Source organism: Aphelocoma coerulescens, chromosome 1, assembly GCF_041296385.1.
Source record: "Aphelocoma coerulescens isolate FSJ_1873_10779 chromosome 1, UR_Acoe_1.0, whole genome shotgun sequence".
Taxonomy (NCBI): Eukaryota; Metazoa; Chordata; class Aves; order Passeriformes; family Corvidae; genus Aphelocoma; species Aphelocoma coerulescens.
In genome coordinates this window covers 105,241,709-105,268,853 of record NC_091013.1, presented here as the reverse complement: position 1 = coordinate 105,268,853, position 27,145 = coordinate 105,241,709, and the positions used below count along the sequence as shown (strand labels likewise).

General features: G+C 56.2%; 1 protein-coding gene across 6 annotated transcripts; it reads left to right on the top strand.

The window, feature by feature from the left end:
• Nucleotides 1-1,593: 1,593 nt before the first annotated feature.
• NUMA1 (nuclear mitotic apparatus protein 1) lies at nucleotides 1,594-27,102 on the top strand. 6 transcript variants are annotated; one of them, XM_069023630.1, is made up of 27 exons: nucleotides 1,594-1,881; nucleotides 2,262-2,345; nucleotides 4,615-4,687; nucleotides 5,643-5,731; nucleotides 7,469-7,548; nucleotides 8,268-8,350; nucleotides 8,439-8,519; nucleotides 8,799-8,883; nucleotides 9,282-9,408; nucleotides 10,834-10,988; nucleotides 15,089-15,206; nucleotides 16,639-16,756; nucleotides 17,099-17,239; nucleotides 17,576-17,698; nucleotides 19,107-21,212; nucleotides 21,913-21,954; nucleotides 22,903-22,971; nucleotides 23,074-23,184; nucleotides 23,266-23,484; nucleotides 23,585-23,730; nucleotides 23,826-24,069; nucleotides 24,813-25,080; nucleotides 25,185-25,321; nucleotides 25,433-25,657; nucleotides 26,017-26,127; nucleotides 26,211-26,378; nucleotides 26,580-27,102. In XM_069023630.1, exons 3-27 carry the CDS (start codon nucleotides 4,646-4,648, stop codon nucleotides 26,613-26,615), a joined length of 5,124 nt encoding a protein of 1,707 aa, XP_068879731.1. In that variant the 5' UTR covers nucleotides 1,594-1,881; nucleotides 2,262-2,345; nucleotides 4,615-4,645; the 3' UTR covers nucleotides 26,616-27,102. The 6 variants fall into 6 exon arrangements, with proteins under 6 accessions (XP_068879731.1, XP_068879721.1, XP_068879712.1 ...); XM_069023620.1 differs by lacking the exon at nucleotides 2,262-2,345; XM_069023611.1 differs by lacking the exon at nucleotides 1,594-1,881 and having other exon boundaries at nucleotides 1,945-2,345.
• The last annotated feature ends 43 nt before the right edge of the window (nucleotides 27,103-27,145 follow it).

The window sequence follows — 27,145 nt, the reverse complement described above, 5'->3', positions numbered from 1 at the left end:
CATGGAAATTGCAGGGTGTGGATATGGATAGGTTTCCCCATCCTGAAGATGGATTCCTTGTTTTCTATGCAAATTAGTCATCATGCAGTCTGCTCTTTCAGGTTTTCCTGGAAATGGGTCGGAGGGGTTTGGGGGTCTTTGGTGGTCTTAATCCCACCCTATAGTCCATGCCCACTTCCTGCCACTCATTCCTGTGCTTATGCTGTACTGTCTTGTGCTTATCAGCAGGAACTACAAGAAGGATGTTTTTCCAGTGCTGGCCTATCTCACCTTGCCCCCCTTCTCCAGCCATATCTTGTTCTTTCTCATGGTGTGTTAATATCAACAATCCTTGTTTATTACCAACAGTCCTTGATTGGTTCAACAGCCATCCAGTATCTATTTTTGAGACATACAAGTTAGCTCTCTTATATTCTGGGAATAGAATGCTCTGTGAGACTTTGGACTGCAGTTTATAGAATCATTAGAGAGTGGGCTTCAGTATGCATTAGCCCCTTATAAATGAGAGCTCAAAGGGTCTCACGTTGGATTGCTGTCTAGAAGGTTGCAAGCAAGTGGGCTTTAGTCATAGTAATTTCCATCCTGGCCATAATTTGAGTTGGTTGAAGGTTCAATAACAAAAATACTGTTCCACCTGGGTTGTTACTCGGGCAAGAAAAATAAGTTTCCAAGTTTGTTCATTAAAAAACAGATGCTCGTTAAACATCTGTTAGTTCCTTGGAACAGATTATATCTGATAAGCTCAAAAGGGGCTTAGCCCAGATGCTGTTGGTGAAGGCGAGGGCCTAACAAGCATTTCTCAGGTCTTGGTGGGGCCTGGGCAGTGGTGGGTGGATGCACCACCACAATCCAGTCCATGACTAAACTCAACTTCTCTGGACCTCTACAGGATGAAATAGGGCTGTGGGTGTGGGGACAAGCCCAGGACCCCCCAAGTGAAATGAGGCCCCACTAGTAGGTCAGGGCAGGTTTGGGGGCTGGTGAGGACCCCTGCCCAGCTGGCACTGCAGGGCAGAGTGGGGTGTCTGCATGTGACACACCCCCGGAGTCCCCCCCTCCCCCATGTCCCCTGACTGACTGGGGGCTTCCATGTACTCCTTGCCCTGCATGTGGCCCCACACAACCCCTTCTACGAGCACCCAGGACCCCTCGTGTGTCTTCACCTCTGAGTGGGGGCCTGAGACTCACACTCCCACGCATCCCCGTGGTCCCATGTGTGTCACTATGCCTTCACGGCCCCTGTCTGTGTTCCGCTTGGCCCCAGGCAGCGCTATAACCCCCTTACACTAGGGCTTCCCTCGCTTGGATTCTTGCATGAGTTCCCCAGGAGCCCGTGGCCCCGCGTATGTTACGGTGTGTTACGGTATGTTACGGTGACCCGCAGAGCTCTCCCCCTACAGTCCCACGTGTGTCCCGGACCCCCGCGTGTGTCCCGCTGACCCGCAGAGCGCTCCCCCTACAGTCCCACGTGTGTCCCGGACCCCCGCGTGTGTCCCGCTGACCCGCAGAGCGCTCCCCCTACAGTCCCACGTGTGTCCCGGACCCCCGCGTGTGTCCCGCTGACCCGCAGAGCGCTCCCCCTACAGTCCCACGTGTGTCCCGGTCCCCCGCGTGTGTCCCGGTGACCCGCAGAGCGCTCCCCGCTGCAGTCCCGCTTGTGTCCCGGACCCCGCGATTCGCGGTCCGCCCGCCTGCGTGACGCCCCCCGGCCCGGCGGCGCCCAATGGGCAGCAGCGGGGGCGGGCGCTGCCGTTCGAATAAGAGCGGCCGCGGCCCAGACCTTGTCGGCTCCGGTCTGGTACTCGACCATCAGTACGACTGCAGCCCCGGCGACCCCGGCGACCCCGGTGACGCCGAAGACGGACACGATCCTCAGCCACGGTACGAGGAAAGCTGAGGTCACCTGCGGGGAGGGGGCGGGCCCCGGCTGTTCCCTCGGCGGGGGCTCGGGGCCGCAGCGCTCAGCGAGGCTGTGCCACAGGCAGGCAAGGCGCGAAACCCTCGGGCCGGCGGGGCACGCCTGTGGCACAGCCTCCGTCTCCGGCCAAGTTCAGCGACGTCCTCCTCCCTAAGGACGGGGGGGTCCCGGCCGGAGCGTTGGGGCTCGGGCGTGTGGTCCTTCGTTTCCCGGGGCTTGGCAAAGTCCGAGCCTTCGCCAGCAGCATTCGGCGGCCGCGTTTCTCGCGGGTTCCTCTGCTGCCCCCAGCGCCGGTTTGAAAGAACCCTCTCCTTGTGCCCTTCCTGTGCCGTGCTCGGGGCAGCCCCATCCTGCGGCCCCGAGCCTCCTCAGGCAGCCCAGACACTGCGGGGATGACTTCCGAGGGTTTCCGGAACAGCAGCGAGGGGTGAGTGTTCCTTCCTCGCCCGACCCCTGCCTGGTACAGCTTGCGGCCCGTAGGGTCCGGTTCTCGTTGAACCCATGGCCGCGGGGTGTGTGCGTATCGGGGGGAATTTTTCAGGGGTCAGCTGGGATGTGACTCCAGTGAGGTTAGAGGGAGACGTAGCATCGGGGGCCATTCTCTGCCGAGCCCCCGGCTTTTCCTGAGCTGCGCTGGGGCCGGGAGCGGGTCTGTGCCGGCCCCAGCAGTTCTCCGTCACCCGGGGCCGGGGCAGGGTGATGGCAGTGAGCGCGTCCATGGCCAGGGTCGGACGATTCCCCTTCCCCATGGCGCGGCGCCGGAGGTTTCTGTGCCGTGCGCCTTTAACGAGCGCGGCCCCGGCGCGGTGACGTGGGGTGGCCCAGGGCCAGGAAGGGGAACCGCCGCCTGCCAGCCCCGCCGAAGAGAAGCTCAACAACTTTTCTTTTGTGCGTGGCCACTGGCTCCCCGGTCCTCCCCGGCTTGCCAGCGCTCATGGCGGATTAACCCCAGCTCGCCGACGACGGCCGCGCGGCCCCGGTAAGGCCCCAACAAAGACTTTCTGCCTCTTCCTTGTTTTGTTTTCCACGGGGCTGGCGCGGAGGAGGGGAGGCGGGGGAGGCGAAGCTCAGCTTGCCCAGCTCCGCCGCCCCGCCGCAGCGTAGGGCTCCCGGCCCGGCGCTTCGCGAGCGCCCGAGGTGCGGGTCCCCGGGGCCGCGGGTGGCCGCGTCGGGCTCGCCAACATCCGGGCGCTCGGGTCGGCGGCTGCTCTCTCCCTCCGCCCCGCGCTAGCTGCGGGCCCGTCCGTGCGCGGGGGCTGCCGTGGGTCGCTCACCCCGCGTGGGTGCTTCCCGCAGCCGGACCCCTGGCCTGGGACAGCCCGGGGCCCGCGGGTGCGTCCCCCCGGCACGTTGGCACTTCGGGAGCTCCGGAGCGCGGGCTTGCGTAACGCCGTGCTGTGACTGGAGCGGCGGAGGGGAAAGCGGGGAAGGACAATGCCGCCGCTGCCGCCGCCACCTCCGGGCTTCGTTCCCCGGTCCCCAACGCCCTCCTGCAGCTGCTCTCTTCGGGGATGCGGCTGGAAGGCGCTCACGGCTGCTGGCGGGCTCCCCAACCACTTCCCGCCTGCCATCACGAATGGCACGTCCTCACGGAGGGTCATGGCGTTGTCTCAGATGTTTAGGGTGGCCAGTGTCACCAGTGACGAGCCAGGCTGTGACCGCGGCAGGAGCGGGTAGCCCTGTCCGTCCGGATCTCATGCCAGGCACCTGTGTGTCTGCAGACTGGTTCCAGTAAAACCCAGCTCGACGGTGGTGGAGCACGGTTTTCTCCGAGGGTCTGCATCCAGTGCTGCACTAGTGCTTTGCCCGCTGCTTTTGGGTGGATTTTTAGGGAGAGGTCCTGGCTGTGTCACCGGGTGGAGGGACAGTAGGTGCTGAGTGACCCAGCCATGGGACAAGGAGCTGGGTTTTAGCCAAATTGGAGGGAGGACCTGTCCTGCTGAGGATCCTATGCTTCCCTGCTGGACTGACAGCAGTGGGAGCTCCGTAGTCCCCAAAGCCACCATGACTGGTTGGCTGTGCTGTGCTGAGCAGCTGCAGATCCCGACCAGGCCCCTGGCCCATCATGGCGGGGGTGTCCAGCTGCAATACAGGGTAAGGAGCCCCCTCCTCATCTGGGTGACTTTTTGGCTCCCAGCAGTCCCCTCCCCTGGAAGACTACCAGGGTGGCACTGGAGCGTGGAGGCAAAGGTCACTGTGAAGGGGACCTGGCTGTGATCCCAGATCCCGTCAGGGCAGCTCATCCCTGCTCCCACCCAGTGCAGCGATGCCCAGCGAGCTCCCTGTGCCCCCAGCAGGTGGTTCTTTCACCAGCAGCAGTGGGAAGGGGAGCTGGCAGCGCTTCAATAGCTTGGCCACTGCCTTGCCAGGCAAGAAGTGTTAGTGACATTTGGAGGTGAGAGGGAGGGAAGGAGGCACAGCAGGAGGATGAGGAGCCCGAGCAGCAGTTTTCCGTTGACCCCTTGTCAGGATCCTAATCTGTGGGAGTAGACCTGGCTGCTGCTCAGCGTTGCTCCCCACTCTGTGCCTGTGGGGAAGCAGGAGGATGCTGGCTGCTCCTGCACAGCTGGCCAGATGCAGGGGCATGTCCTCCCTTGGTGGGCACAAATGCCTGGTGCTGGGTGCAAGTCATTTGGTAACATAATTAATTTACTTCACCTTTTTTATCACCCCCCCACCTCTGTTGGTGTCTTTAGGTCTAGGCAGTGACCTGGCAGGCTGGCCACAATGTCTCTTCACGGTGCAAGAGTTGCTGCTCTCCTTGCTTGGGTAAGTCCCCCCTCCTCTGCTGGAGCTCGCTGCATAGGTGGGATGTGCTGCTGGCAGCATCAGGGCACAATGCTTGGGCTGGTCACGGGAGGGATTGTGGCTGGGGCAGGTCCTAGAGTAGCCCAGTTCCCACTGTTCCCGGGCAGGTGGGTGTTTGCAGGAGAAACCTTGCTCACCCTTCCTGTTGAATAACCAGAAATGCTGGAATGGCTTGGTCTGGTCATGGAAACTGCCTGGGAGATGGAGCTGAACCTGAAGCAGGCAGCAGCTGTACTATAAAGGGGTTGTTGGATCTGTCTCACAAAGCACTGCTATGTCCAAGCAAAGAATCATAGAATGGTTTGGGTTGGAAGGGACTTTTAAGCTCATTCAGCTGGAACGCCCTGCCATGGGCAGAGATACCTCCCACTAGACCAGGTTGCTCCAAACCCCATCCAAACCTGGCCTTGACCACACCCAGGGATGGGGCAAGCACGGCTTTTCTGGACAACCTGTGCAAGGGCCTCACCACCCTTACAGGGAAAAATTTCTTCCCAATATCCCATCTAACCCTGCCCTCTGGCAGTGGGAAGCCATTCCCTCTTGGTCTGTCACTCCAGGCCTTTGTCCAAAGTCCCTCTCCAGCTCTCTTGGAGTCCCTTTAGGTGCTGGCAGGTGCTCTAAGGGTCTCCCTGGAGCCTTCTCCTCTCCAGGCTGAACACCCCCAGCTCTTTTAGCCTGTCTCCAGAGCAGAGGGGCTCCAGCAGCCTGATAAATGGGACCTGTGCCAAACTCACAGATGTGGAGCTGTGGGGCTCATGTTCATCTGTTCTCTGGGCAGGGGTGGTTGGAAGGGGTGTTTTTACTCTCACACCCAGACAAGTCTTACTGTCCCCTGCCAGGACTGGAGGTGGTGGGTGGCACAGCACAGTGTTGTCTTGGCTTCTGCCTTCTGACTGTCCCACCCCATTTCTAGGTGAACAGCACAAAGGTTTGTCCCGATCCCTTCAAGGATCTGTCCCAGCTCCAGGACTGTAGTGTCTTCATCAGAATTATCCACAAAATGTGAGTATGGGGAGCTGTGTGCACATTTCAAATGACCCAGCTAGGTCTGGGCTGCCTCCTGGAGCCATGGCCTTGGCCCCCAGGAGCTAAGGGGCTCTCTTCTTGAGCAGGGTGGGAGTGGGGGTCTTGGGGTATTCAGTCATTCCTCCTCTGGCATATGAGATGCTGTGATCTCCATCTCCTATGTGCCACTCCACAGCTGGGGTCTGCCTGCAGAGCCCTGGGCAGAGCTATTTGGTCCCACAGAGCTGCGCAGGGAGTATTTTGGTCAGAGTTCCTGTCATTTGAGACTTGTTATCACATCTGGCACTAACATCTAGGTTTTCTCCTGGCATTGAAGAAAAGACCTGAGTGCTGCTGCCAGTGGCACAGGGGTTCCTGCAGCTGCACAGGAGATTATTCATTTCTGTTGATGCTGCTCTGGTGAGGGAACAGCCCAGCAAGTTTTCCTGAGTGGCAGCCTCGGGATCCTGAGGAAGCCTTGTATCTGGAAAGCAGTGTAAAGAATGACAGTTTCTGCCTCATGAAGTGCTTCTGTTGCCTGTGGATGTCAGGCTGCTGCTGAGAATAGTGTGGTTAGGATGGAGCCTGTTTGCTCCATCCTGGGACCTGAAGTGGCTGGGCAGGGGTGGGAGGAATGCCTCCTTCAGAAAGTGCATTCGTTGCCTGGGAGCAAGGGGCAGCTAAAACCTACAGACCATAATGGCCATCAGAGGTAGGATGAAGCCTGGTGGTTAAGGAGCTGGCAAAACAAATTGAGAGGGTGTGAGGCTGCCATGCATTGCTTTTGAACCCTTCCGGTGGGAGGCTCGCTGGAAGCCCGTCTGCTATAATTACCTCCTGCGCGGGGTAAGAAGAGCCTGCTTGGAGCAGGGATCTACTTGCAGTGGGTGGGGAGGAAGGAGCTGCCTGCACCACAGATATATTTAGTCAGACCTGGTTAATCTCCTGGGTCTGTGCTCCAGCTCGGATTAGTAGGGATCCCGGTGGCGTGTGCTCTCTAAAGAGGCCTAGCCATTGCTTGATAAAGTGGGGTGGCAGCAGGGCAGCCACCACAGCAGCTGGCTGAGCTGCGGAGCTCCCGGTGGCACCAGGGGAAGTCCGTGAGGAGGGGCAAATCCTTGTGGCAGCCCCTGTCCCGGGCCAGGTTCCTGGTGTTGGCACCTTGGGAGTAAGTGACAGTACTGAAGCAGTGCTGGTCAAGCATGATTGGTGTGGGGTTTCAGCATGCTGTTTCTGGGCTGCGGTTGGATTCAATGATCATTGTGGGTCCCTTCCAACTCAGGGTATTCTGTGAACTGGCACCTGCTCAGGAGTTGTTGCAAATAAGTGTGTAGTTGCAAATAAGTGAAAGAGGAAGCTTCAGCCTCCCCAAAGTCCACCAAGAAAAGCCTGAGGCTCCATGTATGGACTGGCCCCTGTGGTGCCTCCTGGCTGGTGGGGCCACCACAAGCTCCCTGTGCTGTGCTGGATGCCAGGGCTGGCAGGCAGAGGAGGAAGCAGTGCCGGGGGGGCTTCGGCTGCCCAGCTCCAGCTGCTTTCCCAGCAGGGAGATTCCAGGGCATTCCGCTCCCATGCATGGCACGGCTGGCCCTGGCTCTTCTGCCCCTGGTGCGGGGGTGGAAGGCAGAGCAGTGCCCCAGAGCCAGCCCCAGGCTCAGTGAACCCTGTTGCACAAAACTCGGCATTGGTCTAATCCTTCCAGTAAGAGTTAACACAAACCCTGCACTCTTCCAGCCACGGGAGCAAGGAGGGGGAGTCTGTGCTGGACCAGCCACTGCCAGAGAGGATCTCCTTCATCCATGGTTTCCTGCAGAGTAAGACTCTCCGCTGGTGCTGGGGAAAGCAACTGCCCCTTCAGTGCTCCTGACCCCTGAGGGGGTCTGCTCTGCTGTCTGCAGCTTCCCCCTCCACAAAGTGACCCCCCCCGTGCTGCATCGGCAGCTTTGTGAGATGCCAGCAGCTTTCCTGCAGCAGCCTGTGGAAGGGAAAGCTTCCTGATGGGAAACTTCCAGATGGAAATCCTTGCCAGAGCCTGGGTTCAGAGCAAAGGAGGTCCTGGGTGTGAAGGGCAGGGTGCCAGTGGCTGCTCTGGTGATGCTGCCTTGGAGGAGTTTTCTTAGTTGGGTACCTGGACTCAAGCTGTTCAAATCCCAGTGGAAAACCTTTACCCAAGCAGAAATCCTGGGAGGGGAAATGGGAAGTACCTCACACTCTTGCTCAGCCTTTCCTGGGGGAAAGACACCATATCCCACCTCATATCCCACCCTCCAGAGATGGAACTCTCTGTTTGTGCTGATGTTGGAGGGGAGATGCCAAGTTGGGGAGGCTGGGATTTAGGGTGGAGTTCAAGGGAGTTCTATAAAAGTCGGTCAGAGATAATTGCCAAAGCTGACCACTGGGATCTCAGCCTATCCTGCCCCAGGTCCCTTCTCCTTAGGGATGCATTACAGTGCCCTCCTGGCCATGAGTGTCACATCAGGGGAGGCAGAGTGCCCAGTGGCACCTGTATGACTAAGAATTCTTCATGTTGCAGAGCACTGCAGACACAAATTGGCTGCAGAGAACCTGGTCTCTGCAGAGAAACTCCTGGATGGAGAGGAGCTGGCACTGGCCAAGGTAACTATGTGGCATGTTTTAGTCCCAGCCAGCACCAATGTGCTTATGACTGGCCTGGGGTCAGTGGTGCTTTTCCTGCCTTGCTCAGGTGGCTGTGCTGCTCCTATATCACACCTCTATGAGCTGCAAGAACCCTGGGGACTGGAATGAATTTGACTACAAGACCCAGGTAATCCCTTTGGGGTTCCTCGTCTGGATCTGGGGTGCAGGGGGAAGCAGCAGTGCCTTTGAGGGGAGGTGGTCCGAGACTTGCCCTCCTGGGTCCCATTGAAAAAGTGTGGAGTGGGCACTGTGGTGCTCTCTGGTTTTGGGCTATCAAAAGCTTGTGGCAGCAAGTGTGGGCACCGGCACAGGCAGGCAGGGAGCTGCCCACTGCCCCACGCCTGCTGTGGTTGCTGCCTTGTGACCTGCAGAAGAGCTGCTAACTCTGCAGCTCCTCCCAACACAGGCTGAACTGGCATCGATCCTCAAATTTGTGCTGGATAACGAGGAGTGCCTGAATGAGAATCTGGAGCCATTTCTGCAGAATAAAGGTAAGTGCTGGGCCCTGGCTTTTCCTCCTGTTTGTGCTGCTGTAGCTGCCCAGCCATAAAGGCAGCTGCACCACCTGGATGCCCTCAGCTACGAGACAGCACCCTGTAAACTCCAAGAGCAGGGCTGCCTTAGAACTGCTGGCTCTTCCTATTCAGCAGTACCTCAGCCTTTCCCTGGAGGAGTGGAGCAGGTAGGATGCTGACAGTCTCACGGTAGCAGAGTGCTTGGGGAAGGGCTGTGGAGCTGGAGGGATGGGGATGTAGGGCAGGTTTATGGCTTCCTCAGCTGGGCTGTTCCACCCCTACTGGGATTTGTGGTTCCCGTGCCCCTGAGATTTCAGCTGCTCAGCCCCTCAGATATTAAAGATCCCAGCCTTCTTCTCCCTTTTTATTTCCAGCAGAGCCATCCTTGTCCAGTATGTCCAGCAGCAGCTTTGAGGAGCATTCCCCACTGTCCCCTCTCCCACACAAGCGAGAGGTGCATTTCCTGGAGCTGCAGAGGATCTCCTCCTTCCCCAGCACCAAGTACGTCCCCTGCCTCCTGGCTGCCAGGGGGAATGAGGAAAGGGGGGAGTGGATAGGGTGGCTTTTGGGACCCGCAAATATAGCCAGGCTGCATGCTGACTCCCGGAATACCCTGTTCTACCTTGGTGCTGTCCTGCTGTACATTGCTCCGGTGTGATGTGGGGATGGATGGTGGGGGTGAGCTTTGGCTCTAGCTAATTTTAGAATCATGGAATCATTCAGGTGGGAAAAATCCTCTGAGACCATTGAGTCCAGCTGTTCCCCTGGCACTGCCAAGGCCACCGCTAAACCATGTCTCCAAAAACCATATACATGGTTTTTAAATCCTTCCAAGCATGGGAACTCCACCACTGCCCTAGGTAGCCTATGCCATAGCTGGACAACCCTTTCAGGGAAGGAATTTTCCCAATATCCAACCTAAACCTCCCCTGGAAAAGCCTGAGACCATTTCTTCTTGTCCTGTCCCTTGTTACCTGGGAAAAGAGACCAACACTCACCTGGCCCTATCCTCCTTTCAAGGAGTTGTAGAAAGTGAGAAGGTCCCCCCTGAGCCTTTTCTCCAGTCTGAGGTCCCTCAGCTCCCTCAGCTGCTCCTGATCAGACTCATGTTCCAGACCCTTCCCCACCTCTGTTGCCCTTCTCTGGACATGCTCCAGTACCTCAGTGTCTTTCTTGTGAGGGGTCCAAGACTGAACCCAGGTTTGGAGGTGCCTCAGTGCCCAGCACAGGGGGGAAGTCACTGCTTCAACCCTGCTGGGGGCCACATTATGGGTACTGCGAGGATGCCCTTGGCCACCTGGGCATGCTGGTGGTGGTTTTTGCACAGCACTTAGAGGTTGGCATTAGTACAGTCAAGAGGAGGAGCATGGCCTTTCTGCTCAAGTGATTGGCATCAAAGTTTTTCCTGTGAACCTGATGCCAAAATGATTTTTGCTTTTATATTTTCTTCATACATATTTGTAGCTCTGTCGACTATTATTGTATAGTTATATAGTTCCTAACTGTCTTCAGTATTTTTCCTGCCCTCATAGACAGAAAGGCAAAACACACTCCAAAGACTCTCTCCTAATCTTAATTCTTCTGGGAACCAAGGACGAGCCACCCTCCCAAGACATGTTCCCATAAACAACTGGCAAAAGGGGGGCTTCAGAAGAGGGTTGAACCAGAAGGGGGAGGAACTGATGCCTTAAAAATCTAGGAATGAAACAACACACATACAAGACAATTTTAATATAGGAGGTAATATAAAAGCTGGTCTTTAATTGGAGGCCTCCAGGGGCAAATACGGAAAAAATGGTTTTTAAGGCATCAGTTCCTTGGGGAGCCAGGCAGGAGAACCTGCCCCAGAGATGGGGGTAGCAGAGTGGTCTGTCTGCATGGGGCCTGCACTGGCTCAGGATAATCCAGCTCTGTGTGTGCCTCCAGCCTGCCCAGCACTCCATCTTCGCCCATGGGGGACATCATGCAGACCCCCCAGTTTCAGCTGCGGCGGCTGAAGGAGCAGCTGGTTTTTGAGAGAGAGAACCGGGAAGAGCTGGAGGTGGAGATGGCGGAGAATCACAAGCTCATCATGGAGAAGGGTGAGTTGCAAGCAGGGTGTCCTGGGGTGCAGGTGTCTGTGGGGCACACATCTCAATAGCCAGAGATCTGCCGGGATGAACCACGCTTCTCATAGAGATATGATGGAACTCCGTTTAGTCTATTGTCAGACTCACAGTTATACTCTAATTCCCCAAGCACGCGTAAGCAAGCTCCGCACTATTGGGCTACAGCTACTGTTCACACGGCCTTTAATAGCAAGCGATTGGTTACAGATTAATATGCACATGACCTAACTAACATAAGTCTTTCTCTTTCTATGGTCAGCATCCCCCTCCCCAACATCCTGTCGGCTTGCCACATCAGCATTGCTCCTCTGTTTTTTCCTTAGTCAAGGACAGTTCACTAATATACCTTGGATTGTACATGTACACATGTTCCTGTTCACTCAGCCATTTCTCTACAGTTCCCCCTTTTTCTTCTTGCACAAGCCAAGCCCGATGAACAACTTTCTCTAAAGCTTTCCGTATGCACCCAAAAACACAACAAATTATTATTGCTACAATTACTAGTGTAGCTAGCAGATGTAATCCTTCTTGAACCAGGTTTCCTAACCACCCTGTCAGACCAAGCGAGGACAGCCACTCAGAGAAGCTGTCTGTGTGGATCTGTATCTTTTGAAAAGCATCCTGCAGTTCTGAGAGCTGTCGATGGATACTCTGGGAATGGTCTGACAGGTTCATACAACACATACCTTCAAACTCTGCAACCATGGCCGTGAGCTAGCAATAAAAAATCGATCGCAGCTCGATTTTGTAGTACAGCATGCCTAATCATGTTACATCAGTTAAAAGCTCATTTAATATATGGGAAGTCCTATTAAATTCCTTTTCTGACCAACAGGCCAACTTTTTCAGATTGTTATAGCCATGAGCTGCAGCACCCCCTGGGTTAAAAATAGCCAATGGTATAAATGCACTCAAACTCATAATGTTTACCTTATCATTACAATCTTTATCAAACGTGGAAACACTATGCTGGTATCTATTTTGCATTCTATTTTTCCAACTTTCTGATGCCGTAATGTTTTTCCGTGCTCGTATAGAAGGGTCAAACATAGTTAGCTTTCCCTGGTAGCAAGGACCCCAATTGGACTATGCAGAATCCCATTCCATGCTCTATCTCGGCATATCAAAAACACTCCAGGAGGTAAAACCTTTCCTCCGGTTGTGTCAATAGACTCAGCTCCTCCCAATGTGGCTGGCACGTTCCAGCCTCCAATGGAGTGTCCTGATACGTTCTGTTTCCATGGAAAGGAGGCCATGCCCTGTCATGCCTGATAGTCCTCCCAAGGATCTCCAAAGAAGAAAACTCCAGACCCATTGGCATATTGCATTGGAGGCACCACATTGGAACAGTTGGTCCATGGCGTTACGTTAGCAAGTGTACTGGGAAAGAGGGACCCATAAAGCTGTAGCTCTTGAAAGAGGCAAGGTTGCATTTTTTGTTAAATTGGTGATAATACGGGTTTGCTGCAAGGAGTGCCGATAACTAGACCAACAACCTAAGCACTCGCCCCGGGTTTCTTTTGTTTTGCATTTGTTGCTCCACTTCCCCAGTGATTTTCCCTATATCTGTCACCCATTTTTGAAATGTGTCTTCGAGTGAGATCCATGGCACGCCAATTAGACGTGCGAAATGGATCTGCTGCTGACCCCATGGCCAGACAGAAGTCCGTCTGGTTTGCCTGGTGAGCCCATGTTACCCACATGTTTTCTCTTTCTGACACTGAAGTTATCACAGCCTTACTCAGGGTGAAAGTACTTGAGAGGAGGAGCCACATGTAGGGCACCATGCCTGGGTTACAGTGGTCTTTTTACTCACTTGCAGACGTCTGATGGCTTTCTTCCCTGCCCGCACTTCCAAGCTTAGTAAAAACTTGTGTGGATCCCTGAATGAGCTCCAATCCGTTGTGGTGGAATTCCGAGCATGATAGATGCACACTGCCTAAAACTTCTTGTCTCAGGCACTTGATAACATTCTCGGCATAAACTACCTCGCTCATCTACATTCCAAGTTCCCCTAGTAAGCTCTTCCCCACAGCCCCCACAGCACAAGCGCAAGCACAAGCTATTATACCAGCATAAACAATTTCTGCAGCGATTAGCATGCACACTCGGTGACTGTTCCCAGACTCCAAGTGGTTGTCCAAATGTGAGGTTGTCAGCCACCAAGCGAAGGTTCACTTCCCAAAGGTTGGAAACATCTGCTGTACATGCCACGTCCTGGCTCAAAGTCGGGAGGTGGAGCGGAGGGCTCAGCTTGAGCCCGTTCCTGTAGTTGCAGGGCCCTCTGGGCCCCACCCTTTCGGGACTCAGTGGGACCCTGTTGTGGCTCGTGCTTCTGATGGAGCTTTTCTTCCATAGAAGACAGAGCACAGTCAAAGTGTGGTTTCATTTGATTCATTGCCTCTTCTATTTGACGAGCCCATCTTTCCAATGCTTGTGGGTTCACACAAGATCCTGGGGGATGAGCACGTAGCTCATTTGTCACCTCTGTCATTGGTATGTCATCATCTGGCAGAGGAACAGTCTGTGGCTCCAGCCTGAAAGCAGTCTGTAGCTCTGGCAGGGAAACAGTCTGTGGCTGAGAAGGAGTCTGTGGTCCAGGATGGAACTCTGCCGGCAGCGGAGGTGGAGGGGGTGGGCAAGCAGGGTAGAGACAAGAAGGATTGCCCGTTGCTCCGCCCATGGACTGGTCGGCTGTAACTTCCGCGTTTGCCTTCAGTTTGCTCTGAGGCGCGGTGGTGATAACTTCCTCTTTTGGCTCTGATTGCAAGAGCTCTTTCTTCTGCTCCCGCAGGAGCTCACTGACAGTCTCAAAGTGTTTCTCTGCTTTCTGCCCTTTTATCGTGCTCGGGCTTTTAAACAGTCCACTCAGCCCCCCGCGCTGCGTAGTTCGGGCAGGAGCGACAACCCCAGCTGGTGTTGCAATTGCCTCCACTGCAGCCGCAGCTACTTTTGACTCGGCTTGCATATTTTTCAAGGCATTTATAACAGTTCTCCAGGTTGGCCCTAAGTTTGTCATTTCTTTCCCTTTTCCCTGGATAGTACAGTCCCAGAGGTGATCTCCTACTTCCCTCCACTCAGCTGCATCAAAGAGGAGGGGGGGGACTCGCAAATGTCCATGCTCCCGCGCCCATAAAACGAGCTTATTTATATCCTTTTCCTTGACCTCCTCCCCTCGCTTAGTGAGGATACTGAGGAGTAATTTCTGTCCTGCCGCAAACTCTAAATCCATGCTAGCAGGGTATCACGGAGGGAAGGTAGTGACCCGTCTTACTGGCCTGACCGACGTCCTTTGACTCGCGGTTGACACTCTCCGCCCGCAGTATCTCTGTCGCTCGTCATCGTCACCCTCCTTTTGGTGATCAGCGAGCATATCTTCCTCGATGGAACGGTCCCTGGTCGGGCACCAGAAATAGCCAGAGATCTGCCAGGATGAACCACACTTCTCATAGAGATATGATGGAACTCCGTTTAGTCTATTGTCAGACCCATTGTTATACTCTAATTCCCCAAGCCCGCATAAGCAAGCTCCACACTATTGGGCTACAGCTACTGTTCACACGGCCTTTAATAGCAAGCGATTGGTTACAGATTAATATGCACATGACTAACTAACATAAGTCTTTCTCTTTCTATGGTCAGCATCCCCCTCCCCAACATCCTGTCGGCTTGCCACATCAGCATTGCTCCTCTGTTTTTTCCTTAGTCAAGGACAGTTCACTAATATACCTTGGATTGTGCACGTACACATGTCCCTGTTCACTCAGCCATTTCTCTACACATCTCCCCTTGTTTCTCTGACTTTTCTGTTTTGACCCCACCACAACTTGGCTCAGGCATGGTCCATCCTGCCAGGCCTCAAGTGAGACTCCAGGTTCCTCCTTCCCTCTCGTATTCCCTTATATATCCTGGGCAACAAAAGCCATGACTGAAGCAACACCTATGCTGAGCAGCACCACTGGTAGCCTGGCTCTTTGATCTCCTGCTGCAGGTTTCTGTGCAGAAATGCTGTTGTGGGGGCTTCAGGTGGCATAAAAAGTTGGTAACAGGCCCTTTCTTGCCCACTTCCCCAGATGCTCAGATCACCATGATGCAGCAGCGGATCGATCGCCTGGTTAAGCTCAACGAGAAGCAAGCTGAAGACCAGCTGGAGCCCAAAGAAATGGAGGAGCTGAGGGAGAAGAATGAGAGGTAGTCCTCCAGGAACATCCTCTCCTTCCTGCTAGGCGGGACCTTGTCATTCCCATGTTGTCTGTCTCTTCCCTAGCAGTACATGAAACGGGAGAAAGCAAACCTTTTTGTTCCTCTGCTGCTGTGCCCTGGGGAGAAGACAGCAGGCACAGAATCAAAAAAGGGTCTGGGTCGGAAGGGACCTTAAAGCTCATTCAGCTGGAACGCCCTGCCATGGGCAGGGACACCTTCCACTAGACCAGGTTGCTCCAAGCCCCATCCAGCCTGGCCTTGAACACTCCCGGGGCAGCCACAGCTTCTCTGGGCAACCTGTGCCAGGGCCTCACCACCCTCACAGGGAAGAATTTCTTCCCAATATCCCATCTAACCCTGCCCTCTGGCAGTGGGAAGCCATTCCCTCTTGGTCTGTCACTCCAGACTCTTGTCCAAAATCTCCAGCTCTCTTAGAGCCCCTTTAGGTGCTGGCAGGGGCTCTAAGGTGTCCCTCAAGCCTTCTCTACTTCAGGCTGAACACCCCCAAGTCTCTCCCAGCCTGTGTCCAGAGCAGAGGGGCTCCAGCAGCCCTTGGAGCATCTCCTCTGGACTTGCTCCAGCAGCTCCACTTCCTTCTGATACTGGGGACAGTATCAGAAGTAGCTGCTGGAGGCAGCTCTGCAGGTGGGGTCCCATTAGAGATAAGCAGAGGGGCAGAATCCCCTCCTCCCTTGCTGCCCACGCTGTGGGATCAGCCCAGGACATGGCTGTGCCACCATCGTGCTGCCCATGCCCTCAGGGCAGTTATGGCCTGCTGCCCATTTTTATTGGAGTGGCCAGGGATCCAGTCCCAAACCACGCAGCCTGTTCTAACAGCCCACTCAACCCAAATCCTGCATGGGAGCAGCTATTCCTATTATGTGAAAAGGGTATGCTGTCCATGTGGCTCTCACCTGCCCTGGAAAAGGGGAATTTTTCAGGGTGATCCTGGAACTCCTGACTCCAGCCCCGTTCCCAGGCCTTCACTTTGATCCTATGTACTGGGCTTCGTCACACACTTGAAATCACCTGTCACACTGTGTCCTGGTGTTTGCTCTGTCCCTGTGCCATTGTTTACTCAGGAAAGACATCCCAATCTCCACTGGAAGTGTCGTGTCTTTTTTGTCTTTTCCTCACATATGTCCCTTTGCAGGGGTGTGGCTGGAGTCCCACAGCTGCCTCTGCCCTCAGTTTGGAGTGGTTTGGCTTCTGCAAAGCACAAACATTGCTTATCTCTTCTCTGCTTTGCCACCTGTTAGGACCCAGTTTTAGAGCTGGGCTGATGGTAGAGTCACTGCAAGGCATGGAGATCCTTTGGAACCTTTCGTTTCCCTGGCAATATCTAGCATCACTGATTCCAGGTGATATCCTTGCCTGCCTCCAGGATGCACCCCCTCCTTAACCACCTCCTTTCCCACAGCCTGGTGGGGCGCCTGCACGAGGCCTTCAGGCAGTGCCAGGACCTGAAGACTGAAAAAGCACAGATGGACCGAAAAATCAACAAGCTCTCAGAGGAAAATGGGGATCTTTCCTTCAAGGTATGGGGTCCTGTGTCCTCTCCGTGTCCCCACAGCCCAGATGGTTGTGATGGAACCCGGGGGGGAGGATTTGATGGCAGTGCCGAATGCTGGGATGTTTATGGTTCTGCTGATGCGATCTTTGACCCAGTGACCAAGCCTGCCTTTGGCACTGGATCCTGATCCAAAGAGGAACTATAGTGGGGGACTGGGGACTGGGTGGAGCTGTCTGCCTGTGGTGAGCACCCAGAACCCAGGACGCCCATGTGTGCTGCAGCTCTTGGGAATGGGGAGTAGGCAGAGCCCTGGACAGCAAAGGCACACTGACCCTCTTCTGGACTGGGGGGGATTTTCATTTGGCAGCTGCGGGAGATCGCCAGCAATATGGTCCAGCTGCAGCGAGCCCTGAATGAGCTCTCTGAGGAGCACAACACTGCCATGGCACAGTCGCAGGAAAAGCAGCGACAACTGGAAAAGGAGCTGCATGCTGCCCTGCAGGATAAGGTCAGGAGGCCCTGGGAGTGGTGGGTGCCCCCGTGGAGCTCCCCCATAGCCCCCCCAGCTGGGGGCCATGCCAACTGCAAGCAGGATGCAGCAGGCAGGAGCTTCCTGCCCATTTGTGCCAACACACGGGGAGAAGCTGTGTAACTGCCAACTCCTGTGGGAAGCCTCTCCCTGTTCCTAGGAAGGGTTCCCCATGGTGGAACAGTTTGCTATCCTTGCAGTGGGGAGAGACAAAGCTGCTGGAAAAGTGTGGTGTCATTACTGAATGGGTGACCATGCCTCTCCTTGCTTGGCTCTTCTGCCTCACATCATGCTCAGTCCTGTCTCTGTCCCCAGAAATGCTCAGAAGAGAAAATCGAGATTCTACAGGGAAAGATTTCTCTGCTGGAGGACCAGCTGGCCAAGCTGGAGGAGTGCAGCACCCAGGAGAAGGGAGAAGTCATGGGGGACATTTTGAAGGTACATTGGGGCTCCTGCAGCAAGAGTTTGAATGGTAAACTACTCCAGCTGGAGTGAGCAGCAGGTACCAGGAGATGCATGGCAAAGCCATGTGGGGCAGAGCCTGCTGCTCTCTTCTGCTGGATAGGGGATGTGGGGCTGAGCACTCTGCAGGGAGCCCCTTTTGGGCTGAATTTGCAAATACTGCTCCCAGGGAGCTGCTGGCTCCCCCAGCCTCCCACATGACTTGGTTGTGAAGGGAGTATCTCCTGCATGGTGAGAAAAAGGTGTTTGGTCCAAGGGAGCAGAGTGGCACAAGGCTGAGGGAAAAGCAAGGTGCACTGGGGGGGGTGATGGGAGAGAAGGCAGGCACTGGGCAGCTCGCAGTGGGATGCAGCACGTGGGGCTCTGGTGAGCATGTGGGCTGCAGCTTGAGTGACACCTGGGGCTGCGTGTTTTGTACCTATAGTAGTCTGACCTTGGCTGGGCAGCAGGCACCCACCAAGTTCCTCTATCACTTCCCTTCCCAGTGGGACAGGGGAGAGAAAAATAAGATGGAAAAGAACTAGAAGGTTGAGATAAGGCAGTTTACTAAAGCAAAAAAGGAAAAGTGAAAGTTTGTGTGTGCATAAGCAAAGTTAATCTCTACTTCCCATCAGTGAGTGATGTTCAGACACTTCCTGGGAAGCAGGGCTTCAGCATGTGGAGTGGTTGCTCCAGAAGGCAAACACTAAAATAACGAATGGCCCCTGTTCCTCCTATGTCTCTTAGCTTTTATAGCTGAGCTGCCATCATATGGCGTGGAATATCCCTTTGGTTAATTTGGGTCAGTTGGCCGCATTGTATCCCCTCCCAGGATCTTGCCCACTCCCAGACTCCTGATGGGGGGAATGAATAGCCAGAGATCTGCCAGGATGAACCACGCTTCTCATAGAGATATGATGGAACTCCGTTTAGTCTATTGTCAGACTCACAGTTATACTCTAATTCCCCAAGCACGCGTAAGCAAGCTCCGCACTATTGGGTTACAGCTACTGTTCACATGGCCTTTAATAGCAAGCGATTGGTTACAGATTAATATGCACATGACCTAACTAACATAAGTCTTTCTCTTTCTATGGTCAGCATCCCCCTCCCCAACATCCTGTCGGCTTGCCACATCAGCATTGCTCCTCTGTTTTTTCCTTAGTCAAGGACAGTTCACTAATATACCTTGGATTGTACATGTACACATGTTCCTGTTCACTCAGCCATTTCTCTACAGGAATGTTAGAGTTCATTTTCCCTTAGAAGCTCTCACAGTGCTGTGCTTTGCATAGGTAGCAGGAAAGGTGTTGATACCACAACAGTGTTTTGGCTACTGCTGAGCAGCACTATCTCTCTGTCTCAGTCAGACCTAATACAGTCTCCCTGCTCTTCTCTTTGCCAGCTGGAGGAGCTGAAGCAGGAGGTGTCCAGCCTCACGGCCAAAGGAATGCGGCTGGAGGAGGAGAAGCAGCAGCTGGACAGCCTTGTCACCAGTCTCCAGAGCTCCCTCTCTGAGAGCCACCGGGCCCGAGAGAGGCTGAAGCGAGACCTACAGGCACGGGCTGCTGAGGGGCAGGCTGAGCGGCTGGCTGCCCTCAGTGTCCAGCACGAGCAGACCCTGCGGGAAAGGGACGCTGCCCTACAGCAGCTCCAGCAGGCCAATGCATCCCTGAGCAGCCAGCTGCAGGCTGTGGATGAGGAGAAGGCTGCACTGAGCCGCAAGGTCAGCGAACTGGAAGCCCAGATCCTGGAGCTGGGTGCCCAACGGCAGCAGGGAGTGGCAGCAGAGGAACTGAAAGCCCAGCTGCAGGAGCTGGAGGGCAGGCTAAAGGAGAGCCAGCAGAGGCTGTCTGAGAGGGAGAAGCTGGCCCGGGAGAACAGCCGCCTGCAGGAGCAGCTGCTCTTCCTGGAGGAATCCCTGCGTAACACTGAGGGTATCTTGGAGGATGAGAAGAGACGGGCAGCTGAGTGCCTGGAGGGCAACCTGGCCAGGATCGCTGAGCTGGAGGCAGAAAGACAGCAGCTGGTTCAGGAGCGGGAGTCAGCTCTGCTGGAGCGGGGCGAGGAGCTGGCCACACGCCAGGTGCTGGAGGAGAGCCGGGAGCAGCCGCTGGGAGCCTCTCCTGCTGCCAGAGGGGAGGACGAAGAGTGCAGGCGGCTGAAGGAGGAAATGCAGGTGCTGAGCCGGGAGCATGGCCGGGCCTGCCAGCAGCTGCAGGCTGAGCAGGAGAAGGTGGCTGCGCTGGAGGCCCAGGCAGAGCGGCTGGCTGGCCTCCAGGCTGACCTGTCCAGTGCTCAGTCATGGGCGAAGGAGAAGGAGACTGAGGAGCAGAAGCTGAGGGCTGAGATTTCCTCCCTGCAGGAGAAGATGGCTGTGGCAGAGCAAGCAGCAGCCCAGCGTGTGGCCAAACTGGAGGCAGATGCCCGGAGAGCTGCTGAGGCACTGGAGGGAGTCTCCCAGCAGCTCTCCCAGGAGAAGCTCAAATCCAAGGAGCTGGAAGGCACCATGGAGCAGCTGCAGATTGCAGAGAAGGAGCTGGTGTCCCTCCGCTCTGCCATGCAGGAGAAGGAGAGCTGGAAGGAGCAAGTGTCCCAGTGCATCCAGGAGATGGAGAGGAAGAACAGCCTGATCAGCAGCCTGGAGCATGAGGTCTCCATCCTCCATCGCCAGGTGACAGAAAAGGAAGGGGAGAGCAAGGAGCTGAAACGCCTGATCCTGGCTGAGTCAGAGAAGAGCAAGAAGCTGGAGGAGAGGCTGCGGGTGCTGCAGACAGAGATGGCTACCGCAGCCTCCCGTGCAGCTGAGAGGTGCTCACTGATGAAGGTGGAGGTGCAGCGGTGCCAGGAAGAGATGGAGAAGCAGCGAATGACCATTGAGGCCCTGAAGCGGGACCGCCATTGCCAGAGCGAGCGGGAGGATGAGCTGCGGCAGGAGGCGAAGGTCTGCCAAGACAAGTGCCTACAGAAGGAGCAGCTCCTGGCTGCCCTGCAGCAGGAGCTTGACAGCGCTCGGGCTGAGCGTGCCTCCCTGGAAAGCCAGCACCAGCAGGACCTGGAGCAGAGAGCAAAAGCCATGTCCACGCTGCAAGTCGAGCTAGCGCAGGCCAAGCTGGAGGTGGCTGAGGTGCCGTCACTGCGGGAGCAGTTGGCAGAACAGGACCGGGCCATTCAGCGGCTGCAGGCTGAGGCAGCAGAGGCAGGGGCACAGCTGGCAGGGCTGCAACAGGCCAATGCTCGGCTGGCTGAGGAGAACCAGGGGCTCAGCAAGACTCGCAGCCAGGGGCAGCAGCAGCTTGAGGCGGAACTGGGCCAGGCCAGGGAGCGGCACATGCAGGAGCTGGAGCAGCTGCGGGCAACATCTGAGGAGCTAGTGAGCAGCAGCAGGCAGGAGGCTAAGGAGGCAGTGCAGAAGCTGGAAACCATGAGTAAGGAATATGAGAGCAGCAAAGCAGCAGCTTTGGAAGAGAGGAAGAAACTCCTTCAAGAGAGGCAAAGACTGACAACTCAGGTAGGGTCCCACTCCCAGAAGAGGGGCTGTGGGTGGGGGAGCCCTCCTGGAAAAGGGGTGTGTTTGGCTTTCCGCACACCCCGGAATCCATGCCCTGCTCAGCACAGGGACTGGGGGTGTGGGACACTCGTAGGTGTGAAAGGGACTGTCACATTGAAGTGCTGGAGTGTTTCCAGAGAAGGGCAGCAAAGCTGGGGAATGATCTGGACCACCAGTCTGATGAGCAGCAGCTGAGGGCATTGGGGGGGGGGGGGGGGCACTAAGCCTGGAGAAAAGGAGGCTCAGGGGGGACCTCTCCCCTGAAAGGGTGAAACAGCTCCCTGAAAAGAGGGTGCAGCCAGATGGGGGTCTCCCAGGTAACTTGTTCTCCCAGTTAACAAATGACACGACGAGAGGAAATGGTTTCAAGTTACGCCTGGGGAGGCTTAGGTTGGATATTAGGAAAAAATTCCTTCCCTGGAAGGGTTGTCCAGCCAAGGCACAGTCTGCCCAGGGCAGTGGTAGAATCCCTATCCCTGGAGGGATTTAACAGACACGTGGATGTGGCACATGGGGATATGGATTAGTGGTGGTCTTGGCAGTGCTGGGGAAACAGTTGGACTCAATCTCAAAGGGCTTTTCCAACCTAAATGATCCTGTGATTCTATGAAAACAGCCTATGTGGCAGCTGTGTACTCATCTCTACCTTTTACGCTTGCAGGTGGAACAGCTGGAGATAATCCAGAAGGACCAAACGAAACAGGTAACACACACCAAGTGCTGGCTGCTCAGTGACAGAGCACAGCCCTCCTTGTTGCCACTTCCCACTGGAACCACCCTCTCCACTTGTGAACTGGTCACCATATGGACCCAGCCATGGGGCACTTGGCTCCAGGTCTCAGGGCACCTTCACCCCCAGGGGAGGGGGTAGGAAGTGGGGTCCCAACCTGTCACCTGCCCCCTCACATTGGTGTCTGCCACTTGGCATGGCTTCTCACATGCCCCATGGCAGCACACTCAGCAAGTGGCTGCCAGGAGCATCCAGGACTCCTCAGTGTAGGACTGTCACTCCTGTGATGGCTTCCCCTTCCCCTCCCCCATCCCCTTTAACCGAGGCCCAGCTCTTGGCACAGCTGGTAGGAGCAGCTGTGCTCAGACAGCATGGTCCAGATATAGCTAGAGCAGCATTGAGCTCAGATATGGTAGGAGTTAGCACTTGGGAAACAATGCTGGAAAAGCCCCATTTCCCTGTCCAGTCCCAGCCATAGTTGCCCAGGACTCTGCAGAGGCCTTGTGGCTGTGACCAGGGTCTGGGGCCTCCTCAAGCATCCCCTGGAGTAGGGAGAGCATGACCAGGCCAGAACTTGCAGCAGCCATCTACCTGTGTCAAGAGTGCTGGGTAACTTGTGGGACTCCAGGCCGCAAGCATTGGGGCACTGGGAACTTACACTGGCTTTGCTTCCAGCACATGGCTGTTCCTTACACCTGGGTAGTTCCAACCAACCTTGCTGTAAGGACTAACATGGGGTGACTGTCACCTTGCCCTGTCCCAGGATCTTCCGTGGCAGTGGGTGGTGCTGAACAGTCACCGCATGGCGGGAAATTTCCTCGTCGTGCCCTAGAGCTGGCTAGAGAGGAGGGGATGTGCTCCTCCACAGAAAGATTGTAGTTTTGTGCCTGGAGATGGTCTCACCAAGCCATGTTCTTTCAGGTGGAGGAGCTGAGTAAAAAGCTGACTCAGCATGAGAAGGCCACCTGGACCCAGCAGCAGAGAGTTAAGGTAAAAAGGGACCGAAAACCTGGGGGCTGAGCCCTGGAGCTGTTGGTGCTACCACGGGGCTCACCTGGGTTGCCTCTAAGCTGGTCTCTCCCCTGCCCACAGGCACTTGAAGGGGAGCTGCAGGCAGTGGTCACCAGCCATCAGGAGAAGGTGGCAGAGCTGCAGGTGCAGCTCACCCAGAAGGAGGAGGCAGCTGAGTACTACAAAGGGCAGGTATGCTGGGGGCTAGTGTGGCCCCAACTGTCCCTGACACTGCTGGGAAGCTTGACAGGATTTCTCTGCTTGACATCCTAGATGGAGAAGGCAAAAAGTCATTATGATGCCAAGAAGCAGCAGAACCAGGAGCTAGCAGAGAAGCTGAAGGCCATGGAGCACCTGCAGAAAGAGAACACAGAGCTTCAGAGCAAATCAGAGAGGCTGGCCAAGGAGCTACAGCAGAGCATCCTGCAGGCCAAGGAGTCTGAGATGAGCTGCAAGAATCTTACCAGCCAGATCCACAGCCTGGAAGCTCAGGTGGGCATGGCATAGTGGGGCTTTACCCTCCTTGTTCTCGTCTCCATCACCACCTCACTTGGACGATAGATCCATCCATTCCTCCCTGCTTCCCATCCAGGTGGAGGTTGCCAAACAACAGGTGCGGGAACTCGGCAAGTTCCAGGTGATGACTGCCACAGTAAAGGGACAGGAGACTTTCTGTCAGAACGTGGCCGACCAGAGCACTGATAGCCTCGATGAGGCACAGCTGCTTGACTCCACCAGGTACCAGATTGATCTGCTTCCAGCACCCCAAAAATCCATTGTTCCTGATGGCCTGGTAAGCCTTCTGGTGCTACCCTCATCTCCTGTCTCTGCAGGAAGGCTACCAGCTCTCAGTTGGAAGTCTCAGTGGTGCAGTCTGACAGTGAAGAGTCACTGCTGTCTCAGCGACTGCCGCAGAAGAAGTCATCCCTGGAGAGTCTCCACTTCACCCCCATCCTCCATGAGACACCGTCGCAGCTGGAGAGCAGCACCAACTCCCCGGGTGACTTCTTGCTCAGCTCCGGGTGCAAGACCCGCTCAGCCCGGCGCCGCACTACCATCAACATCACCATGACAGATGTGAGCAGGGGGCCCCTGCTGGGGAATGCAGGGATTGGGAACAGCACTGCACAGGGACCCAGCACGCTGGGAACAGAAAAGCTGAACATGACCTGTCAATGTGCACTGGCAGCCTAAAGTCAAACTGTGTCCTTGGCTGATCCCCAGCACAGTGGCAAATGGGACAAGGTGGGAATTCTGCCCCTCTGCCCCACTCTGGTGGGGCCCCACCTGCAGTGCTGCCTCCAGCTCTGGGACCAACATCAGAAGGACATGGAGCTGCAGGAGCAAGTCCAGAGGAGACCACAGAGATACTCTAAGGGCTGGAGCCCCTCTGCTCTGGAGACAGGCTGGGAGAGCTGGGGGTGTTCACCCTGGAGAAGAGAAGGCTTCCGGGAGACCTTAGACCCCCTGCCAGGGCCTAAACGGGCTCTAAGAGAGCAGGAGAGGGACTTTGGACAAAGGCCTGGATGACAGGACAAGGGGGAATGGCTTCCCACTGCCAGAGGGCAGGGTTAGATGGGATATCAGGAAGAAATTCTTGGCTGTGAGGGTGCTGAGGCCCTGGCAGAGGTTGCCCAGAGAAGCTGTGGCTGCCCCATGCCTGGAAGTGTTCAAGGCCAGGTTGGATGGGGCTTGGATCAACCAGGTTTAGTGGAAGGTGTCCCAGCCAAGGGAAGGGGGGGTAGAAGGAGATGAGCTTTAAGGGCCATTCAGCATAAGCCCATCGATGATCCCCTCATCTCTGAATTTTTCTCTCCCAGAAACAGGCAGAGTCTGAGGAACTGGTCCGCATCAAGAACATCCCATTGGCTCAGTCCACAAAAACTTCTTCCCCTGCTAAGGGCCATCTGCACTCAGATGCCTCCACCCGTTCCCTCACCAGCTTCCCCTCCCAGGAAACTCCTATGAAGCTGGAAACCTCCTCCCCAGGGAAGATGCCTGGCACTTCAGCACTGTTGGGCCTCCCTGGGTACCGGCCAGTCACCCGTAGCTCCCTGCGCTTGCAGGGGAGCAGCAGCTCCAGCCTCGGTGTGTGTGGGCAGGGTAGACACTTGGGCTGTGGGGTTCTGCCCTGGCCTGGGGAGTCAACTCTTACCTGGGATCCCCCTCATCCTTCCCTGCTTTGGATTTAGGCCGGAGCACCGTGAACCTGGGCACATGCCAGGAAGAGCCGGAGCAGCTGGATGACTGGAACCGCATTGCAGAGCTGCAGCGGCGGAACCAGGCCCGCCCCCCGCACCTGAAGACCAGCTACTCCCTAGAGAGCATGGTAAGGTGGGGGACAGGGAGGTCAGGCAGCTCTTTCTCCAGAACTGGAGTTTGGGAGGGGGTCTAGGAATGGACAGTGCCCCTCAGCACCATCCCCACATACCCTCCCCAGCCCTCCACCTCCGTGGGAACCATCACAGATGAGGACATGAAGATGGGAGACCCAGAAGAGACGCTGCGACGTGCCAGCATGCAGCCCTCCCAGATCATCACCACCAGCAGCATGGCAGGTGGCCAGCGCAGCACCCAGGCCCCCGCCCAGCCGAGCAGCATGACTACACGGCAGCAGAGGAAGCGCCTCTCGGAGGAGACCCACCAGGGCCCTGACACGCCCCCGGTGAGCTCAGCCCAGCCCCCCATCACAGCACCCTACTGGGGACAACTCCAGGTGTTCCAGGTTTTGAGGGAGCTGCTGTGGCCCTGTGGGTAACACCCCCATGTGCCACATGTTCCCATTGATCCTGGATCCCAGTGCCCAGCATTCCCAGCATCCAGTGGTGTGTCTAGTACTCTTGATGCTCCCAGCGCTGGCAAAGAGGCCATTCCAGAGGCAAAGGGCTGAGCCTTCTGCCTTCCCCGGGCACTGCCACCCTCACTCCCATCCCCACTCTGCAGCCCCTCAGTTCCCTCATTGCTGCCAGCCCCACAGCAGGGTGACCCCCAGATGACAGTACCAGCTGGTCTCCTGTTTTCCAGTCCAAGAAGCCAACCAGCTGCTTCCCACGGTCCCAGACCACCCAGGACCGCAGTGAGCAGAGTGGCTCTCAGGTTACTCAAGAGAGTGAGCAGCCAGCCCCAGCCATGCAAGTAAGCTTCAGAGGGAAAAAGAGGGATCAGGAGGGACCCGGCTTGTCCTACCCTGAGCTGATGGTTCTGCCCCTCCTCCGCAGGCTCAGAGGCGCCAGTCGATGGCATTCAGCATCCTCAATACCCCCAGGGAGCTGGGGAGGCGCCTGCTGCGCCGGGCAGCCACCCAGAGGGGCACTCCCACACCCTCCACCAGCAGCGGCACCCGCCGCTCATCCCGCATCGCCACTGCCAAGTCTCCCAAGGGCAAGGTAGGTACTGCCTGAGCCCCATGGCACGCTTCTGAGCTCATGCTCACCCCAGTGCCCGCAACCCCTGCCCTGGGTTCATGCAGGCCATGGGGGAAAGGGGGACAGTCCCTGCTGTCCCTGGGGTGCCATGGCAACAGCAGGTCCCAGCATGGGGCCTGGTCATGTTCATGGTCCCTAACATCCCCTCTCCATTCTTTCCAGGCCAGTCGCCAGTCACGCAAGGACAAGCAATCCTGAGGTTTCCCCAGTCCCTGCATTGCTGGCTGGGCCCTGGCCCCCACCTGCATCCCCTCACCTCTCCCTGACCCTCCAGGGCCCAGGAGCACTGAGGGGGAACAGGTGGGGCCATCCACATGACTGCCTTGCATATCCCACTGACACCTTGTGGGGGTGCCTGGGCATGGCAGGGCCCCCTTGCCCTTCCTGCACCCATTGTCACCCTAAACCCTCCTGGGACCCAAGGCAAGGGGATGCACAGGGGTTGAAGGCTAGAAACACACATGGGTGCACCAGGCTGGGGCTGGAGGGGCTGAACTCTCCCCAGGGATCTCCTGCAGCCTCAGTTACAGGGACAGAGGTGAAACTTGGCATCCCTAGGGCCACTCCCCCTCCTCCCTGTGTGTGGGACCCCCCCCACCTGCCCCATCCTCCTCCTCCTCCTGGGGAAGCTGAGGGAACATTTTTAAATGTTTCTACTTGTAAATAAAGTGTATTTTTCACCTGCTCTGGAGGTCCTGGCTTCCTCCTCCTACAGTCCACATGCACTG

Coding starts and splice junctions, on each gene's coding strand:
- NUMA1 (XM_069023620.1), top strand. CDS start 4,646: ATGTCTCTTCACGGTGCAAGAGTTGCTGCTCTCCTTGCTTGG. Junction 5,732..7,468: donor ATCAGAATTATCCACAAAAT/GTGAGTATGGGG, acceptor GCACTCTTCCAG/CCACGGGAGCAAGGAGGGGG. Junction 17,699..19,106: donor TCATGGGGGACATTTTGAAG/GTACATTGGGGC, acceptor TCTCTTTGCCAG/CTGGAGGAGCTGAAGCAGGA.